This window comes from Cicer arietinum, unplaced genomic scaffold (assembly GCF_000331145.2).
Source record: "Cicer arietinum cultivar CDC Frontier isolate Library 1 unplaced genomic scaffold, Cicar.CDCFrontier_v2.0 Ca_scaffold_3383_v2.0, whole genome shotgun sequence".
Classification (NCBI taxonomy): domain Eukaryota; kingdom Viridiplantae; phylum Streptophyta; class Magnoliopsida; order Fabales; family Fabaceae; genus Cicer; species Cicer arietinum.
In genome coordinates, this window is record NW_027337032.1 from 495 (window position 1) to 1,858 (window position 1,364).

At 39.1% G+C, this 1,364-nt stretch overlaps 1 protein-coding gene across 1 annotated transcript; it reads right to left on the reverse strand.

Moving 5' to 3' along the window:
• Nucleotides 1-253: 253 nt before the first annotated feature.
• On the reverse strand, nucleotides 254-1,039 carry LOC140919146 (uncharacterized). The gene has a single exon (XM_073364708.1). It carries the CDS (start codon nucleotides 1,037-1,039, stop codon nucleotides 254-256), a length of 786 nt encoding a protein of 261 aa, XP_073220809.1.
• Nucleotides 1,040-1,364: the final 325 nt, after the last annotated feature.

The following is a 1,364-nucleotide window of genomic DNA, read 5'->3' on the forward strand; positions in this document are numbered from 1 at the left end:
TATACGGGGGACGAATTGTGGTATTGAATTTTAAAGGTGGCACACAATTCATCCATCATTTTGTTATTTAGATTTGTGGCATTGTCAGTAATGATCTTGCTTGGTAGACCATAACGACATATTAATTCCCTTTTTATAAATTTGACTACCACATTTTTGGTTACATTGGCGTATGAAGCTGCCTCTACCCACTTGGTAAAGTAATCAATTGCCACCAAGATGAAGCGATGTCCATTTGATGTTTTCGGTTCGATCATTCCGGTCCATTTGATGTTTTCGGTTCGATCATTCCGATGACGTCTATGCCCCACATTGAGAATGGCCAGGGCGCTGAAAGGGTGTTCAGGGGCACTGGTGGGGCGTGGATATTATCAGCATATATTTGACATTTATAACATTTCTTTACATAATTATAACAATCTTTTTCTAGGGTGAGCCAATAATATCCGGCCCGAAGAATCTTTCTAGACATGGCGTGTCCATTCATATGGATCCCATAAGAGCCATCGTGGATATCTTGTAGAATTTCCTTCGCCTCATTAACATCAACACATCTGAGGAGTACCATATCGTGATTCCTCTTATACAAAATATTTTCGTTCACAAAAAAGCTCGCGGATAACCGTCTCAAAGTTCTTTTCTCATTCTCCGATATTCCGGGAGGATATTCTCTATTTATAAGATAATGTTTGATGTCGTGATACCACGGTTTTCCGTCAGTTTCTTCTTCCATGACATGGCAGTAGGCTGGATAATCTCGACTCTCCATTTTAATTGATGGGATTTCATCGTTTCGATTTATTTGGAACATAGAGGATAAAGTAGCCAAAGCATCAGCCAATTGATTGTCTTCTCGAGGGACATGGTGAAACGTGATTTTGTCAAATTCTAAAGACAATTCTTTTATGTAGGTAAAATAAGGTATTAACTTCTTATCTCGAGTTTCCCATTCTTGGTTAAGCTGATTAATGACTAGGGCTGAATCTCCATATACTCCTAGACCTTTTGCTTTTGATTCCAAAGCCGCCAAAACTCTCATGGCGCAATGCCATATTATTGGTACAATCAAAACACAATCGCGCCGTGATAGGTATGAACTTCTTTTTTGGAGATATTAAAACAACCCCAATCCCATGCCCCATTATGTTTGAGGCCCCGTCGAACAACAAGGTCCATTTTCCATCATCATATTCTTCAGACAAAACCATGATACTTTCGTCTGGGAATTCACATTGCATTGATTTATAATCATCAACAGGTTGATTAGCTAGATAATCTGCCAAGGCATTCCCTTTGATGGCTTTTTGAGTAACATATGTAATATCATATTCTGATAACATCACCTGCCATCGAGCAATTCGCCC